This window comes from Arachis stenosperma, chromosome 1 (genome assembly GCF_014773155.1).
Source record: "Arachis stenosperma cultivar V10309 chromosome 1, arast.V10309.gnm1.PFL2, whole genome shotgun sequence".
Lineage (NCBI taxonomy): Eukaryota > Viridiplantae > Streptophyta > Magnoliopsida > Fabales > Fabaceae > Arachis > Arachis stenosperma.
This window is the reverse complement of record NC_080377.1, coordinates 44,932,560-44,945,700: the sequence shown is the minus strand read 5'-3', so window position 1 is coordinate 44,945,700 and position 13,141 is coordinate 44,932,560. Positions and strand designations below refer to the sequence as shown.

Here is a 13,141-nt window from a genome sequence, read left to right as displayed (position 1 = left end):
AAGTGGGCCCGAAAGTGGATTTTTATGTCATTTACTCATTTTTTGTAAACCTTAAGCTACCAGTTCTCTATAAATAGGACCTTTTGCTATTGTATTCTCATCTTGGTTCTTCTGGTTCCCTTTCTGGGGCCGAAGCCAATGATCACCATTATCACTTATGTATTTTCATCGGTGGAGTTTCTACACACCATAGATTAAGGTGTGGAGCTCTGCTGTACCTCGGGTATTAATGCAATTACTATTGTTCTTCTATTCAATTCAGCTTATTCTTGTTCTAAGATATTCATTTGCACCCAAGAACATGATGAATGTGATGATTATGTGACGCTCATCATCATTCTCACTTATGAACGCGTGCCTGACAACCACTTCCGTTCTACATGCAAACAAGGCTTGAATGTTTATCTCTTGGATTCCTTAATCAGAATCTTCGTGGTATAAGCTAGAATTGATGGCGGCATTCTTGAGAATCTGGAAAGTCTAAACCTTGTCTGTGGTATTCCGAGTAGGATTCAAGGATTGAATGACTGTGACGAGCTTCAAACTCATGATTGTGGGGCGTTAGTGACAGACGCAAAAGAATCAATGGATTCTATTCCAACATGATCGAGAACCGACAGATGAATAGCCGTGCTGTGACAGAGCGCGTTGAACATTTTCACTAAGAGGACGGGACTGTAGCCATTGACAACGGTGATGCCCAACATATAGCTTGCTATGGAAAGGAGTGAGAAGGATTGGATGAAGACAGTAGGAAAGCAGAGAGACGGAAGGGACAAAGCATCTCCATACGCTTATCTGAAATTCTCACCAATTAATTGCATAAGTATCACTATCTTTATTTTATGTTTTATTCATCTTTTAATTATCAATCCTTCATAACCATTTGAATCCGCCTGACTGAGATTTACAAGATGACCATAGCTTGCTTCATACCAACAATCTCCGTGGGATCGACCCTTACTCGCGTAAGGTTTATTACTTGGAGACCCAGTGCACTTGCTGATTAGTTGTGCGAAGTTGTGATAAAGAGTTGAGATTGCAATTGAGCGTACCATGTTGATGGCGCCATTGATGATCACAATTTCGTGCACCATGTTTTTGGCGCCGTTGCCGGGGAATTAAATGTCCTAACTACAATTTCGTATTTGTTCCCTTCAATAACAGTGCCAAGTTTTGATCCGGCAACAACACCAAGTTTTTGGCGCCGTTGCCGGGGATTGTTCGAGTTTGGACAACTGACGGTTCATCTTGTTGCTTAGATTAGGTATTTTTCTTCAGAATTTTTAAGAATGAATTCTAGAGTTTCAAGGTGATGTTTTCATCATCACCAAAGCTGATTGATTCTCATCAATTTAGCTCATGAATGCAATGTCCTGCTGAAGCTTGGCTAGCCATGTCTAATTTCTTTAGACTAAAGCTTTAGACTAACATTGCATGATTCCTAGAATTCTTATTAAAAATTTTGAATCTCTTTATTTTCTTCTCCATATAATTTTCGAAAAAAATTCAAAAAATTATAAAATCTTAAAACCAAAAAAAAAAAATTTATGTTTCTTGTTTGAGTCTAGTGTCTAATTTTAAGTTTGGTGTCCATTGCATGTTTTTAGTCTTCTAATTTTCGAAAATTACATGCATTATGTTCTTCATTGATCTTCAAGTTGTTCTTGATGATTTACTTGCTCTGATCTTTAAATTCTCTTGTCTTGAGTGTTTTGTTGTTTCTCATATGCATTCTCAATTTGTTAATGTCAGTAGTATACAAACTTCTAAGTTTGGTGTCTTGCATGCATTGTTTATTTGATCTTAGTGGCATTTTGATTATCCCTCATCATTAAAAATTCAAAAAAAAAAATTTAATTTGTGTCTTTTCAAGTCAATAATACAGAGAATTGAAGATTCAGAACATACAGCAGAGGAATTACACAGAAAAAGCTGGGCGTTCAAAACGCCTAGTGAAGAAGGAAAACTGGCGTTTAAACGCCCAGCCAGGGTACCTGGCTGGGCGTTTAACGCCCAAAAGGGTAGCATTTTGGGCGTTAAACGCCAGAATGTATATCATTCTGGGCGTTTAACGCCAGGATGGCACAAGAGGGAAGATTTTGTTTTTAATTCAAATTTTTTTCAAGTTTTCATAATTTTCCAAAATCAAATCTTTTTCAAATCATATCTTTTCAATTATATATTTTCAAAATCAATTTCTTTCCACTTTTCAAAAATACTTGCTAACAATTAATGATTTAATTCAACATTTCAAGTATGTTGCCTTTTCTGTTGAGAAAGGTTTAATGTCTGAATCATATCTTTTAAATTTCTTGTTAGCCAAGTCATTAATTTTCAAAATCAAATCTTTTTAAATTGTTTTTCAAATCATATCTTCTCAATCATATCTTTTTAAAACTATATCTTTTCAATCATATCTCTTAATCACATCTTTTTCAAAATAGTTTTCAATCATATCTTTTTTATTTCTAATTTCAAAATCTTTTTCAATTTCACTTAATTTCTTTCCCAATTTTAGTTTTCGAAAATCAATTACCATTTTTCAAAATTTCTTTTAATTAATTCACTTTAAGTTTCGAAAATTTCCTCCCCTCTTCTCACATCCTTCTATATATGGACTATCATTCCTCCGCAATGCACAATTCGAACTCTATCCCTCTTGATAAGTTCGAATTCTTCTACCTCCTCCTTCTATTCTTCTTTTCCTCTGACACCTCAATGAATCTCTATACTGTGACATAGAGGATTCCATATTTTCTTGTTCTCTTCTCTTTCATATGAGCAGGAACAAAGACAAAAGCATTCTTGTTGAGGCTGACCCTGAACCCGAAAGGACCTTGAAGCGGAAGCTAAGAGAAGCTAAAGCACTACTCTCTGGAGAGGACCTAACAGAAATCTTCAAACAAGAAGAAGACATGGCAGCCGAAAACAACAACAATGCCAACAATGCAAGGAAGGTGCTGGGTGACTTTACTGCACCTACTCCTGACTTCTATGGGAGAAGCATCTCAATCCCTGCCATCGGAGCAAACAACTTTGAGCTTAAGCCTCAATTAGTTTCTCTAATGCAACAGAATTGCAAGTTTCATGGACTTCCGTTGGAAGATCCTCATCAGTTTTTAGCTGAGTTCTTGCAAATCTGTGACACTCTCAAGACCAATGGGGTTGACCCTGATGTCTACAGACTTATGCTATTCCCTTTTGCTGTAACAGACAGAGCTAGGATATGGTTGGACTCACAACCTAAAGAAAGCCTGAACTCTTGGGAAAAGCTAGTCAATGCTTTCTTGGCAAAGTTCTTTCCACCTCAAAAATTGAGTAAGCTTAGAGTGGAAGTCCAAACTTTCAGACAGAAGGAAGGTGAATCCCTCTATGAAGCTTGGGAAAGATATAAACAATTGATTAGAAAGTGTCCTTCTGACATGCTTTCTGAATGGAGCATCATAGGTATCTTCTATGATGGTTTGTCTGAACTGTCCAAGATGTCATTGGACAGCTCTGCTGGAGGATCTCTTCATCTGAAGAAGACGCCTGCAGAAGCTCAAGAACTCATTGAAATGGTTGCAAATAACCAATTCATGTACACTTCTGAAAGGAATCCTGTGAACAATGAGATGAATCAGAAGAAAGGAGTTCTTGAGATTGATACTCTGAATGCCATACTGGCTCAGAACAAAATATTGACTCAGCAAGTCAATATGATTTCTCAAAGTCTGTTTGGAATGCAAGCTGCACCAGGCAGTACTAAGGACGCTTCATCTGAAGAAGAAGCTTATGATTTTGAGAACCCTTCAATGGAAGAGGTGAATTACATGGGAGAACCCTATGGAAACACCTATAATCCTTCATGGAGAAATCATCCAAATCTCTCATGGAAGGATCAACAGAAACCTCAGTAAGGTTTCAATAACAATAATGATGGAAGAAACAGGTTTGGCAATGGCAAGCCTTTTCCATCATCTTCTCAGCAACAGACAGAGAATTCTAAGCAGAGCCACTCTGACTTAGCAACCATAGTCTCTGATCTAATCAAAACCACTCAAAGTTTCATGACTGAAACAAGGTCCTCCATTATAAACTTGGAGGCACAAGTGGGTCAGCTGAGTAAGAAAGTTACTGAACTCCCTCCTAGTACTCTTCCAAGCAATACAGAAGAGAATCCAAAAGGGGAATGTAAAGCCATCAACATGGCCGAATTTGGAGAGGAGGAAGAAGCAGTGATCGCCGCTGAGGAAGACCTCAATGGATGTCCACCGGCCTTCAATGAGTTCCCTAATGAGGAACTATGGGAATCTGAGGCTCACACTGAGACCATAGAGACTCCATTGGATTTACTTCTGCCATTCATGAGCTCTGATGAGTATTCTTCCTCTGAAGAGGACGAAGATGTCACTGAAGAGCAAGTTGCTAAGTACCTTGGAGCAATCATGAAGCTAAATGACAAGTTATTTGGTAATGAGACTTGGGAGAACGAACCCCCTTTGCTCACCAAAGAACTGGATGACTTGACTAGGCAGAGATTACCTCAAAAGAGACAGGACCTTGGGAAGTTCTCAATACCTTGTACATTAGGCACCATGACCTTCGAGAAGGCTCTGTGTGACCTAGGGTCAAGCATAAACCTCATGCCTCTCTCTGTAATGAAGAAGCTAGGGATCTTTGAGGTACAAGCTGCAAGAATCTCGCTAGAGATGGCAGACAATTCAAGAAAACAAGCTTATGGACTTGTAGAGGATGTTCTGGTACAGATTGAAGACCATTACATCCCTGCTGATTTCATAGTCCTAGAGATTGGGAAGTGCATGGATGAATCCATCATCCTTGGCAGACCCTTCCTAGCCACAGCAAAGGCTGTGATTGATGTTGACAGAGGAGAATTGATCATTCAAGTGAATGAAGAATCCCTTGTGTTTAAGGCTCAAGGATATCCCTCTGTAACCCTGGAGAGGAAGCATGAAGAGCTTCTCTCAAAACAGAGTCAAACAGAGCCCCCACAGTCAAACTCTAAGTTTGGTGTTGGGAGGCCACAACCAAATTCTAAGTTTGGTGTTGAACCCCCACATTCAAACTCTAAGTTTGGTGTTGGGAGAATCCAACATTGCTCTGAACATCTGTGAGGCTCCATGAGAGCCCACTGTCAAGCTACTGACATTAAAGAAGCGCTTGTTGGGAGGCAACCCAATGTTATATTTATGTATTTTCCATTGTTATTTTATATTTTCTATAGGTTGATGATCATGTGAAGTCACAAAAACAATTGAAAAAGCAAAAATAGAATGAAAAATAGAAAGAAAAATAGCACACCCTGGAGGAAAAACTTGCTGGCGTTTAAACGCCAGTAAGGGCAGCAAATGGGCGTTTAACGCCCAGTCTGGCACCATTCTGGGCGTTTAACGCCAGAAAGGGGCACCAGACTGGCGTTTAACGCCAGAAAAGGGCAGCAGCCCGGCGTTTAATGCCAGGATTGGCAGAAAAGGCATTTTTGCACGCCACTTGGGGCAGGGATGAGCTATCCATGGCACCTCAGGATCTGTGGACCCCACAGGATCCCCACCTCTCTCTCTCTTCTTCACCCATTCACCAATCACCTCCATACCTCTTCCCCAAAAACCCCTCACCTATCAAATCCCACCATTCTCTTCACCACTCACATCCATCCTTCATAAAACCCCACCTACCTCACTATTCAAATTCAAACCACTTTCCCTCCCAAACCCACCCATAATGGCCGAACCTTACCCCTCTCTCCACCCCTATATAAACCCATCTTCACTCCTTCATTTTCACACAACCTACACACTACTTCTCCCCCTTGGCCGAAAAACAAAGCCACCTCCATCTCCTCTATTTCTTCTTCTTCTACTCTCTTCTTTCTTCTTTTGCTCGAGGACGAGCACACCTTCTAAGTTTGGTGTGGTAAAAGCATTGCTTTTTATTTTTCCATAACCATTTATGGCATCTAAGGCCGGAGAAACCTCTAGAAAGAGGAAAGAGAAGGCAAAAGCTTCCACCTCCGAGTCATGGGAGATGGAGAGATTCATCTCAAGGGTGCATCAAGACCACTTCCATGAAGTTGTGGCCATGAAGAAGGTAATTCTCGAGGTCCCTTTCAAACTCAAAAAGAGTGAATATCCGGAGATCCGACATGAGATCCGAAGAAGAGGTTGGGAAGTTCTTACCAACCCCATTCAACAAGTCGGAATCTTAATGGTTCAAGAGTTCTATGCCAATGCATGGATCACCAAGAACCATGATCAAAGTGTGAACCCGGACCCAAAGAATTGGCTTACAATGGTTCGGGGGAAATGCTTAGATTTTAGTCCGGAAAATGTAAGGTTGGCATTCAACTTGCCCGTGATGCAAGGAGATGAACACCCTTACACTAGAAGGGTCAACTTTGATCAAAGGTTGGACCAAGTCCTCATAGACATTTGTGAAGAGGGTGCTCAATGAAAGAGAGATTCAAAAGGGAAGCCGGTTCAACTGAGAAGGCATGACCTCAAGCCCGTGGCTAGGGGATGGTTGGAGTTTATCCATCGCTCAATCATTCCCACTAGCAACCGGTCCGAAGTTACTATAGACCGGGCTATCATGATTCATAGCATCATGATTGGAGAGGAAGTAGAAGTTCATGAGGTTATATCCCAAGAACTTTATAAGGTGGCAGACAAGTCCTCTACCTGGACACCTCTAATTGGGGACTCTAGCAAAGCTGAGTCACAATCTGAAAAGGTTCACCCAGTTATGTGTCTGTGGCATGTATGTATCCGGTGGTAATACTGGAAGACAGAGTGCTTTGGGCCACGGCCAAGACTCATAAAGTAGTTGTGTTCAAGAATCATCATAGTTAACTAGGAGAATCAATAACACTATCTGGATCTGAGTTTCTATAGAAGTCAATCATTCTGAATTTCAAAGGATAGAGTGAGATGCCAAAACTGTTCAGAGGCAAAAAGCTAAAAGCTCCGCTCATCTAATTAATACTGATCTTCATAGATGTTTTTGGAATTCATTGCATATTCTCTTCTTTTTATCTTATTTGATTTTCAGTTGCTTGGGGACAAGCAACAATTTAAGTTTGGTGTTGTGATGAGCGGATAATTTATACGCTTTTTGGCATTGTTTTTAGTATGTTTTTAGTATGTTTTAGTTAGTTTTTATTATATTTTTATTAGTTTTTAGTTAAAATTCACTTTTCTGGACTTTACTATGAGTTTGTGTGTTTTTCTGTGATTTCAGGTATTTTCTGGCTGAAATTGAGGGACCTGAGCAAAAATCTGATTCAGAGGCTGAAAAGGACTGCAGATGCTGTTAGATTCTGACCTCCCTGCACTCGAAGTAGATTTTCTGGAGCTACAAAAGCCCAATTGGTGCGCTCTCAATTGCGTTTAAAAGTAGACATCCTGGGCTTTCCAGCAATATATAATAGTTCACACTTTGCCCAAGATTTGATGGCACAAACTGGCGTTTCAAATCAGCTTAAGACTGCCCGACGTTAAACACCGGAACTGGCACAGAAGTGGGAGTTAAACGCCCAAACTGGCACAAAAGCTGACGTTTAACTCCAAGAAAAGTCTCTACACATGAAAGCTTCAATGCTCAGCCCAAGCACACACCAAGTGGGCCCAGAATTGGATTTTTATGTCTATTACTCATTTCTGTAAACCCTAAGCTACTAGTTCTCTATAAATAAGACCTTTTGCTATTGTATTTTCATCTTGGTTCTTCTGGTTCCCTCTCTGGGGCCGAAGCCAATGATCACCATTATTACTTATGTATTTTCAACGGTGGAGTTTCTACACACCATAGATTAAGGTGTGGAGCTCTGCTGTACCTCGAGTATTAATGCAATTACTATTGTTCTTCTATTCAATTCAGCTTATTCTTGTTCTAAGATATTCATTTGCACCCAAGAACATGATGAATGTGATGATTATGTGACGCTCATCATCATTCTCACTTATGAACGCGTGCCTGACAACCACTTCCGTTCTACATGCAAACAAGGTTTGAATGTTTATCTCTTGGATTCCTTAATCAGGATCTTCGTGGTATAAGTTAGAATTGATGGCGGCATTCTTGAGAATCCGGAAAGTCTAAACCTTGTCTGTGGTATTTCGAGTAGGATTCAAGGATTGAATGACTGTGACGAGCTTCAAACTCGCGATTGTAGGGCGTTAGTGACAGACGCAAAAGAATCAATGGATTCTATTCCGACATGATCGAGAACCGACAGATGAATAGTCGTGCTGTGACAGAGCGCGTTGAACATTTTCACTAAGAGGACGGGACTGTAGCCATTGACAACGGTGATGCCCAACATACAGCTTGCCATGGAAAGGAGTGAGAAGAATTGGATGAAGACAGTAGGAAAGCAGATAGACGGAAGGGACAAAGCATCTCCATACGCTTATCTGAAATTCTCACCAATGAATTGCATAAGTATCACTATCTTTATTTTATGTTTTATTCATCTTTTAATTATCAATCCTTCATAACCATTTGAATCCGCCTGACTGAGATTTACAAGATGACCATAGCTTGCTTCATACCAACAATCTCCGTGGGATCGACCCTTACTCGCGTAAAGTTTATTACTTGGACGACCCAGTGCACTTGCTGGTTAGTTGTGTGAAGTTGTGATAAAGAGTTGAGATTGCAATTGAGCGTACCATGTTGATGGCGCCATTGATGATCACAATTTCGTGCACCAATAAACAGATTAAGAGATGCATAAGGTACAGATTGTGAAGTAAAGAAATATAAACTACATTTTAAGAAAAGAAGAAGAACAAACGACGCATCAAATTACGTGGCACGATTAGAATACATAAGCCTATACTGCCTAACTAAGAGGAGCACTGAACATTTTCAAAGATTCTCAAAGAGATAAGCACGATTATGTTCAAAGAGATACAAATCTCAATAAAAGAAAAATAAGCGATAAAGATAAGATTCACATGAATTCGAAAGGAGACATAGGATTACAACTAAGCAACAATGTACGGGTATGAGAAAACATTTCAAAAAGAGTCATTTCGTATCTTAGCAAGAGATATTGAATTTAGGAATTCTAAAGAAAACAAGAAAAGGGTAATTGTAAATTAGAACAAAATAAGCTGAAACCAAATCAGAGGAGCATAAAAGTCACAAGAATACGAAGGAATGGTTTATATCACCAACAACTTATAATGGTCAAAAATCGTGAAGTATGTCAGAAGAAAGATTCAAAACGCAAATAGGAAAGAATTTTGATTTCAAAGAACTCCAATAGAAACTATGAAAGGGAACAGGGCGATTATTTACAAAATTCAAGAGAATTAGTAAAAACATAAATATTGAGTCATGTTAAAACAATTTCAAGTCGAACTAGTTGATTCAAGGTTTGTGAAATGAAAATTAGTTAGACTAAGGGTAAAATATTCCATCGAAAACCTTGAAAGACATTTTACATAATCAAGAAAGAATTTGCATAAAAACAAAAGCGAGGTTGATCGGAAATCATGTTGTAATCCTAAGAAAGAATTTGAATCTAATAACTTCAGTAGGAACAATAAAGAGGAAGAACGATGTATTCATAAAAACCGGTTTGAGCTGAGTTAAAATACTAGAAGTAAATTCTTGAATCTCATACCCAAGGCAGTCACCAAAACAATCATTGGCAGCCAAATTACAACATTGTTTTTAAAATATCAAATGAACTCAGAATTGCACAAACTTTATATTTATACGACCGTCTTGGATTAAGCTTTCTATTAAACTAAAAATCATAATTTTTCGCTTACTCCAGCGTCGGGAATGGAAGAAAAACTGTGACTCCTCTACAGTGCTTAAAAACAAAAAAACAGCAGTAGAATATGATATTTAAAATTCAATATAAAATCCAGGTTAAATCCAATTACCTTAAAAAATTAATATGGTTCAACTTCACTATCTAGGTTTCTTTTTCTCGTTGATTTCAGGTCATTATCATTTTTAATGAATGAGTTATGTAACTTAGAAGTTGAGTAATTTTATGTAGAATTCTGTTTTAGAAACCATTAAACATAACCTCTTCCAAGTCCCATAACTCACTTATTAAAACATAGAAAACCCTGAAATTTAAATCATATATACTACATATAATCAACTTTCACCACCAATTAATTGCATCTCAATATCACTCCAGAATTAAAGATTATAAAGTTTCGAATTTACTGACTTAAAAAACAAAACCTGATTTTTATTGCATAATACATCTTATTTCAAAAATTCATATCTATAAAACCACAATTCTAACTATTCTGAATTTTTATGAAATTAAAGTAATAAGAATAAAGTTTCATTTAAAATTAGTTTTATTTCAAAATTCAAACTGGAGAATTTATAGTAGAGGAAATAAGCTGCTGTTGTATTAAACTTTCTGCAGAAAAATCAATTTTGAAATATACAATTCTAAAATTCACCATAAATCATAAACTTAATGGAAAGGTTTCAAATTCACCAATGTAGCTCCTTATATTTCCAAACTTAATTCAGACTTGGTCCCACGCAAATTCCGATCATCACAGAATTAGTTATAGATTTTCAAACACAATTTTTTGATTGGAGAATACCTTGTTTCGATATCCATTAAGACTCGACTAAGGTAATAAACTGCTCGCTCATGACCGTTTTCATCATCTTGGGCTAACATACACCCAATGGTGTTCTCAGATGCTACAATGTATAATTTCAAAGGTTCAAATAGACGAACATTCGCCATAATCGGGGCTTTAGAAAAATAAGTCTTAATCGAATCTAATGCCGATTGATGTTCTGATGTCCATTTGAATTGTGACTCATTTTTCAATTTTACTAGAGGTGCAAACACTCTAGTTCAATCTGAAAGATTCGAAATAAATCATCGAAGATAATTCACCTTGCCTAAAAAAGATTGAACTTCTTTCTTCGATTTGGGTGCAGAAAATGCCAATATCGCATCTGCCTTATTTTTGTCGATGGCAATTCCTTTTTTTATGAACAACAAAACCCAAAAAATTTTCGGCCGATACACCAAAAGCACATTTCAAAGGATTCATTTTTAACCTTTTCTTCCTCATGGTAACAAATGCTTTCCTTAAGTGATCGATATGTTGACTCACTGAAATCGATTTGACCATGACGTCATCAATATAGACTTCCATAAATTTTCCAATAAATTCATGGAAAACAGTATTCATTGTTCGCTGATATGTTGCGCCAGCATTTTTCAAACCAAAGGGCATAACTACCTACTCATAAGTACCGATTGCCCCAGGACAACGAAAAACAGTTTTGGACACGTCATCTTCTGCAATGAAGATTTGGTTATACCCTAAATAACCATCCATAAAACTAAGGATTTCATTTCCTGCCGCAGAATCAATTAACATATTTGCAATCGGCATGAAATATTCATCCTTTAGAGTAGCATTATTCAAATCTCGAAAATCAGTGCATACTCTTAACTTCCCATTTTTCTTTATCACTGGGACAATATTCGAAACCCACCTAACATAGCGTACAGTTAGAATAAACTTTGCCTTAATCAGGCGTTCTATTTTTTCTTTAATTTTTTATTGATTTCTGGAGCAAAATATCTTGGAGTTTGCTTCACAGGTCTAGTATTCGGTTTTAATGCCAATCGAGGTTCTACCAAAGAATGATCAAGACCTGGCATCTCATGATAATCCCATGCAAAACAATCTTTAAATTCATGTAAAAGAATAAAGAGCTCAGTTCGAAAAGGATCAACAAGATCTTTACATACATATGTAATTCGAACATCATCAAGAGTCCCTAAATTAATTTTCTCTAAAGGATCTTGAGATTCAAACCCTCTATAATAATCATCATCTTTTACCGAATATTTCTCAAAACGTAATGATTCTAGATCATAAATGCAATCACAAGTGAAATCAATAGTATCATTAGAAATAAAAGGAACTGAATCATATATTTTATTATCATTACTTTGATTTTCTACACAATGAGCCTCTGCTATCAAATCGGCAGTTCGGCTTGCATTATTATTTCCATTACAAGAAACAGTAAATTTATAACTAAATTCGACTGAAGACATCGAATCAATATTGTCACACCTAGAAAGATTACTAACCCTTTGTGATCCAACTTCATCAGAAGAATCAACTTTATTTTCTACAGAATTAAAAGTACTTAAATAATTACATAATGTTACCAGGTAATCAGATACTTTCTCAACCTGGTCCTAGAGCAACTTTCCCAAGATCTTCAAGAAAGACAATCCCACCCAGTTGGCTTAAAACCCACCTTTGGGTAACGCAACTTCACTGAGAGGCCTTTTGAATATAAGTAGCACCCTTCACAATTATAAGGATTCAGCGATCGATCAACATTCAAAGGCTTTAACTTACGATTATACATCCTAAAATCGGCATGCAGCTGTTCGACATATAAATTTGAATCTACCTTGACGATTTTAGGTTTCCCATTCTTAATCCACAGAAGAACACTCTGATGCACAGTAGAAGGTACAACACCCACACCATGAATCCAGTCTCGCCCCAGTAAAGCATTATAGCTTGCCTTTGATGGAACTACCACAAAGACAGAATGTCTCTCCGAGGATCCAACCTTCACAGTCAGAGTCACCAATCCTTTCGCTGGTGTAGAAGTCCCACTGAAGTCCGTCACAACAATATTTATGGGAACCAAGTCATCAGGATGTTTTTCCACTTTCCTTAACATCCTCTCAGGCAGTAGACTGATAGCTGCCCCGCCATTAATAAAAAATTTGTTTATCTTGAACCCATTCAAAATAGTGGTAATGTGAAGTATGTGGAGATGAGACATTTATTTTTCAGTGGGTCGAGAGAAATACCCTGGCTCATCTTCGATTCGAATAAAGGAAAATGCTTCCTAATCTTCCATGTCATAATCTTCTTCTGGGTCACCTTCATATTCGCCCAGATACTCTGTTTGAATGATCGAAATCGTTCCGATCATGTCATCATCTCCTTCATCAAAATATTCCTTATCAACATCGACCTCTTTATTTTTATCCACTCTTGAGGATTGAGCCATTGCTTTGCCCTTATCCATCTTTGCAGGCGATGGTATTTCCTTTGGATAAGTCTCTCCATCAGAAGGAAACACG

General features: G+C 37.8%; 1 protein-coding gene and 1 non-coding gene across 2 annotated transcripts; both read right to left on the bottom strand.

Moving 5' to 3' along the window:
- Positions 1–3,323: 3,323 nt before the first annotated feature.
- On the bottom strand, positions 3,324–3,431 carry LOC130950250 (small nucleolar RNA R71). Its single transcript, XR_009073547.1, has one exon. It is a non-coding gene; the product is annotated as a small nucleolar RNA R71 (small nucleolar RNA).
- A 6,602-nt stretch (positions 3,432–10,033) lies between these two features.
- LOC130979169 (uncharacterized) lies at positions 10,034–12,732 on the bottom strand. The gene is made up of 6 exons (XM_057902542.1): positions 12,291–12,732; positions 11,977–12,162; positions 11,841–11,892; positions 11,270–11,514; positions 10,599–10,701; positions 10,034–10,097 (listed from the first exon to the last, which is right to left on the bottom strand). Exons 1-6 carry the CDS (start codon positions 12,730–12,732, stop codon positions 10,034–10,036), a joined length of 1,092 nt encoding a protein of 363 aa, XP_057758525.1.
- Positions 12,733–13,141: the final 409 nt, after the last annotated feature.

Excerpts from the sequence above, each read along its gene's own strand:
- LOC130979169 (XM_057902542.1), bottom strand. The coding sequence starts at position 12,732 with ATGTTAAGGAAAGTGGAAAAACATCCTGATGACTTGGTTCCCATAAAT. Across the intron at positions 10,702-11,269 it reads TCGTTGTCCTGGGGCAATCG|CATCTGAGAACACCATTGGG; the intron begins GTACTTATGAGT and ends TATACATTGTAG. Across the intron at positions 10,098-10,598 it reads TTAATGGATATCGAAACAAG|GGTTTTCTATGTTTTAATAA; the intron begins GTATTCTCCAAT and ends TTTAAATTTCAG.